This window comes from Drosophila rhopaloa, unplaced genomic scaffold (assembly GCF_018152115.1).
Source record: "Drosophila rhopaloa isolate 14029-0021.01 unplaced genomic scaffold, ASM1815211v1 contig_145, whole genome shotgun sequence".
In the NCBI taxonomy this organism is placed as follows: domain Eukaryota; kingdom Metazoa; phylum Arthropoda; class Insecta; order Diptera; family Drosophilidae; genus Drosophila; species Drosophila rhopaloa.
Genome location: NW_025335023.1, coordinates 670,698 through 676,959, shown reverse-complemented (window position 1 = coordinate 676,959; position 6,262 = coordinate 670,698). Strand labels below are relative to the sequence as shown.

General features: G+C 43.6%; 1 protein-coding gene across 1 annotated transcript; it reads left to right on the top strand.

Annotated features, from left to right (window-relative positions):
• Window positions 1-882: 882 nt before the first annotated feature.
• Window positions 883-6,023, top strand: LOC123037146. Its single transcript, XM_044456644.1, has 2 exons — window positions 883-1,348; window positions 5,390-6,023. Exon 2 carries the CDS (start codon window positions 5,390-5,392, stop codon window positions 5,858-5,860), a length of 471 nt encoding a protein of 156 aa, XP_044312579.1. The 5' UTR covers window positions 883-1,348; the 3' UTR covers window positions 5,861-6,023.
• The last annotated feature ends 239 nt before the right edge of the window (window positions 6,024-6,262 follow it).

Sequence of the window (6,262 nt, the reverse complement as noted above, 5' to 3'; positions counted from 1 at the left end):
CTTTGGAATCGGCTTAAGTTTGATAAAGTTATGGACTCTCGAAGTTCAATTTTGGGTCAAAGTTAAACAAGTCAAATTAGAAATAACTGACATGAAAATGGGTGAAAAATTTGATCAAAGTTAAATTGAAAAATTTGAATGCAGATTTTTAGAGAATCGAATCAGAAGTCTTTAGAGGTATGCCACTTTGGAATCGGCTTAAGTTTGGTAAAGTTATGGACTCTCTAAATCCAATTTTAAGTCACTCTGTTACAAGTCCTCGGAAAGTCCTCAAAGTTAAATTGAAAAATTTGAATGCAGATTTTTAGAGAATCGAATCAGAAGTCTTTAGAGGTATGCCACTTTGCAACCGGCTTAAGTTTGGTTAAGTTATGGACTCTCTAAGTCCTATTTTGGGACAACGTTAAACAAGTCAAATTAGAAATAACTGACATGAAAATGGGTGAAAAATTTGATCAAAGTTAAATTGAAAAATTTGAATGCAGATTTTTAGAGAATCGAATCAGAAGTCTTTAGAGGTATGCCACTTTGGAATCGGCTTAAGTTTGGTAAAGTTATGGACTCTCGAAGTTCAATTTTGGGTCAAAGTTAAACAAGTCAAATTAGAAATAACTGACATAAAAATGGGTGAAAAATTTGATCAAAGTTAAATTGAAAAATTTGAATGCAGATTTTTAGAGAATCGAATCAGAAGTCTTTAGAGGTATGCCACTTTGCAATCGGCTTAAGCTTGGTAAAGTTATGGAACTCTAAGTCCAATTTTGAGTCACTCTTTTACAAGTCATCGGAAAATTAGAAATAACTCACATGAAAATGGGTCAAAAATTTGATCAACGTTAAATTGAAAAATTTGAATGCAGATTGTTAGCGCACGCTAACCCTTGAAATAAATCATTGTAAACACTTCAATGTAAATAGCCTATAATCCAATGATTATTCCTATCTCACCATTCCTAAATAAGTAAAAACCAAAACTGGGGACTCGACCTTTACAAGAGTTTCCGGGCACTTCGAATAAAACGTTGACCAGAGAAGACAAAAGCTCCGCATTTTTTCTTAGTTTCCTGTAAAACTCATCGACTCTCTAGCTGTGGAACCGAGCGTTGTCCTCGGCATCCTCATCATCGTCAGCATCATCGAAGTCATCAACGACATCCTTACCGTCAGCATCAGCATCGACATCCCCTCTTCACCCATCACCGCAGGCAGCAGTTTCTACGAGCTGAGCCGGCAATTCGTCAACTCCAATCATCCACACAAGGCCACAGCAAGCAAGCTCCGCTACTTAGCTGTCACCTTTTCATGGTCCATCTCGCAAACATCGAATCATCGCCCTATTCCAAAAAAGGTAAATGATCGTGGCTAACCTACAAGCCACGTTAAAAAGAAATTTTACATTTTTTCCCTTAAGTACAATCAGGGTAACAGCACCCTTACGGAAATAAATACAGTCCACAAGAATAATAAAGTACACAAACTCAAATAAGTTAAAAAGCCAGTCCCTTTGCACGGTATATTTTAATTTAAAAATCTGTCTCACATTTACACACACACCTGTAGTTACAGAACATAACTACGTGCATTATTGCACGCTCACACTAAAACATTATTACACACACTACAACATAACCACGTGCATAAGTACCCTCGCACACTTGAACATTATTACACTCAAACAGCAAAAATATGCATCAATTGTTTGGCTTCTAACCACGCAATAAACGAATGCAAAAGTTTAAAAACATGCATCACATGCAATAAGCGACATCATACTCTGCTGCATTTCCCGCCTCGACAGCAAGAATCCCAGGTAGTCGACGCACATTACGCGGGTCAAAATCCGAACGGGATATTACCCACCGCGATAGTCTACATTCCCTATAAAGGCGAACTTATTCGCATGCGAGCTTTGATCGACCCAGGCTCCCAAAGGTCATTTATCAGTGAAAAGGCTCAAAAACGCGTCAGTTTGCCGACCATAAAATGCCACTCAAATATTTCAGGGATCGGAGGTCATTACGTCAGCTCATCGTCCAAAATATGCAAATTTAAACTCACCAACGGGGAAGATCGGTGCTCTATACCAGTTGAGGCTATCGTACTCAAACGACTAACCAATCTTCTCCCGTCTGTTTCCGTTACGAAACCAAAATCCCCAAGTCTAGATCAATTAAATCTGGCAGATCCCAGCTTTTCAACCGCTGCAGAAATTGACATAGTACTGGGAAGCGACATCACTCCCCAGATATTTCTAGAAGGCATAACAACGCCCCTAGACAACAATCTACTCGCTCAGCTCACGGTGTTCGGGTGGTTAATTAGTGGTCCACTCCCCAACACCTCCACAGCCTATGCTTTTTCAACTCTAGTGGAAGAAGACACAGCAGACGTAGGAAAACAGCTACAAAAATTTTGGGAACTCGAAGAAATATCCGTAGCCAAAACCGTAACCGAGGTGGACGAAAATTGCGAAACCCATTACGTCAACACTACTCAAAGGTTACCTGATGGTAGATATATGGTGCGCCTCCCGTTCAAAAGTGAATTCCCCAATACCATGTCCCTAGGTTCTTCCAGAAATATCGCTATGGGGCAATACGCTCGGCTCTACAAAACATTGCTTAAAGACGAGGCCATAAATTTGGAATACTCCCGAGTCCTTCAAGAGTACATTGACCTAGGTCACATGACAGAAGTTCCACCCATGGAAATCATTCAGAAAAATCAATATCTCTCGTTTTACCTTCCTCACCATGCGGTCGTCCGGCCCGAAAGTAAATCCACCAAATTACGCGTGGTATTTAACGCATCGCGTAAAACCCATTCTCAATTTGCATTAAACGATGTTCTCCATAAAGGCCCCGTCCTCCAAGGGGACCTTTTAGGCATCTTACTCAATTGGAGACTGTACAAATTCGTGTTTAACGGCGACATTGAAAAAATGTACAGGCAAATTTTAGTCCATCCGGACGATCGCCCATTCCAGCGTCTGATATTCCGTCCCAAACAATCAGCAATCATGAAAGATTTCCAGCTGAATACGGTCACATTCGGGGTAAACTGCGCTCCATTCCTAGCAATTCGCACGCTGCAACAGCTGGCTACGGACTGCAAAGAAAAATACCCAAGGACAAGCCAAATCCTGCTCCAGGAAACTTATGTCGACGACATACTTGCCGGTGCTCACACTCTCGAGGACGCAAAAAATGCCCAAAGCCAACTTATTGCGTCGCTAAAATCCGCAGGATTTCTCCTCAAAAAAGAACACTGCAAATCACATCAAGCTGTTGGAGAATATAGCTGTTGCAGACCGGTTAGATACCGAATTTTTGGAGGTGCCCGAAGCAAGTACGACCAAGACGCTAGGAATAAAATGGGACGCACAGAATGACGTGTTCCAATACAATATAAAAGCACCCACTCCATGCAAAACAATCACCAAAAGAGCAATGCTATCCCACGCATCCACTTTGTTTGACCCGGCAGGATGGCTTACGCCTATCGTAATCCACGCGAAACTGCTGCTCCAATCCCTTTGGAAAGAAGGTCAAGACTGGGACGAGTGTGTCAAGCCAACTACATTGACCACTTGGAACAAATTTCTCGAAGTTTTACCATATATAAAGACCATCAGCATACCCAGATGGGTAGGATACGAGCCAACGGCTGTACCCCCACCGAACTCAAAGACTCGCTATTATGGTGGCACGGGCCAAAATGGCTATCAATCCCAGAGGAAAATTGGCCTTGCAGCCAAGCTCCTGCTATCACTCCTCCAGAACAGAAGAAGGTTCAGCAGTTTTTCACGGAATCTGAAAACTGTGATATATGTGAACAATTCACGACTTACTCGCGGGCACTACGAGCAACAGCACGAATTATGCGTTGGTATCAAGCAAATCCCGCAACTCCCAAGGACAGTGCTCTCCAAATCAAAGACGCCAAAACTAGGCTTATTATAGCAGCACAACGCCTTTTCTATCCCAAAGAATATGATCAGTTACTCAGCCAACATCCTATCTCCAACAAAATCAATTTAAGTACTTTATGCCCAATCATTGATTCCGTTGGGCAAATTAGAATCAATAATAGATTAGCCAACGCAAACATACCCTACAAGGAACGATTTCCCATACTATTACCACCCAAATCGAAACTTACCACCCTGTTTATCGACTTCATCCACAGCACTCTTCTTCATGCTCAAAACCAGCTGATGCTAAGAGCGATTCGGCAAGAATTCTTTGTCCCCAAACTAGCCAATCTCGTTAAGGCATCTATTCGCAAATGTATAACATGTACGCGTTTTAAACAAGTCACAAAAAATCAAATTATGGCCGCACTTCCCCCGAAAGAACACAATTTTCTCCCGCGTTCACTATAACCGGAGTTGACTTCGCGGGTCGATTTAATTTAAAAGCCTCCAATATACGAACCAAGGTAGTTCTCAAAGGCTACGTTTCCGTGTTCGTATGTTTCTCCACTAAAGCGGTCCACTTGGAAGCCGTCTCAGAACTTAGTTCAAAGGCATTCTTGCAAGCATTCGAACGTTTTGTCAGCCGTAGAGGCATCCCAAAAAAGGTTGTGTCAGACAATGGCCGAAATTTCCTTGGCGCCAGTAGAGAACTGACAAAAAACTTCGCAGAGTTCATGAAATCTGCAATTGATCATGTTTCCAGCCTTTACAGCAGTCGTGAACTAGAGTGGCAATTCATACCCCCCCACGCTCCCCATATGGGTGGACTCTGGGAAGCTGCTGTTAAGACCTTCAAAAAGCATTTCACTCGAACCGCAGGTACCAGAATATTCACATTCGAGGAGTTTGCCACATTACTTGCGAAAATAGAGGCCGTTCTTAATTCTCGTCCGCTATGCATACCCAGATCCAATGTTGAAGACTTACTGCCACTAACTCCGGGTCATTTCCTTCGAGGAGCACCGTTGACGGCGCTTCCTGAAAATCCCAACGAATCTCTCTCCATACTAAACCGTTGGCAGAAGCTAAAACTTCTTCATCAAGAATTCAGCACCCGATGGCGACATGAATACCTTCATGAACTCCACCGAAGGTATAAATGGAAGCAACCAAAAGCCAACCTTTCAGTTAATGACATCGTCATTATCAAGGACGACGCCTGCCCACCCACGCATTGGCGTCTTGGAAGAGTCATACACTTACATCCAAGCAAAGACCAAAATACGCGCACAGTGGACCTCCAAACCCAAAGTGGACCGCTCACGCGACCCATTGTAAAACTCGTGCCTCTCCCAATCAAAGACAACTCGTCCTCGGTTGAACAATAACCGAAATCCCACCCCATTCTCTCTATCTCTCTGTTAAAGTTGTCTCATTTATACCCACATACTAATTCCGTAATTAATTCCGTAGATGTACAAGTGCCGCATGTGCCACAAAGGTCATCCTTTGCGCGTATGCGCTAAATTCATCAAGCTGAGCATCCTGGAACGCCGTCGCGCCGCACGAAGAATGGGCTACTGCTCAAATTGCCTGGCCACCACACATCGCGTGCATCAATGCGATTCCAAAGAGGTGTGTCACAAGTGTGGAGACCTGCATCACACTTTGCTGCACCACGGCTACACCACCACGGAAGCTCCAGAAGCATCAAAGAAGGAAGGACATCAACCGCGCAGCCCACGAAAGGACAGCTCTTCACCAAGCATCAACCGACCCGTTCGAGCGAGTCGTTCCAAAACAAGGAACACTTCCGAACGCCGCCCTCCGAGACGCAGTATCTCACCATCTCAGACGCTTCACCAGCTGCAGGAAGCCATCAAAAGCCTAACCAAGCTTAAAACCGCCATCCGGCAGGGGGGGCGGCATGTTAGCGCACGCTAACCCTTGAAATAAATCATTGTAAACACTTCAATGTAAATAGCCTATAATCCAATGATTATTCCTATCTCACCATTCCTAAATAAGTAAAAACCAAAACTGGGGACTCGACCTTTACAAGAGTTTCCGGGCACTTCGAATAAAACGTTGACCAGAGAAGACAAAAGCTCCGCATTTTTTCTTAGTTTCCTGTAAAACTCATCGACTCTCTAGCTGTGGAACCGAGCGTTGTCCTCGGCATCCTCATCATCGTCAGCATCATCGAAGTCATCAACGACATCCTTACCGTCAGCATCAGCATCGACATCCCCTCTTCACCCATCACCGCAGGCAGCAGTTTCTACGAGCTGAGCCGGCAATTCGTCAACTCCAATCATCCACACAAGGCCACAGCAAGCAAGCTCC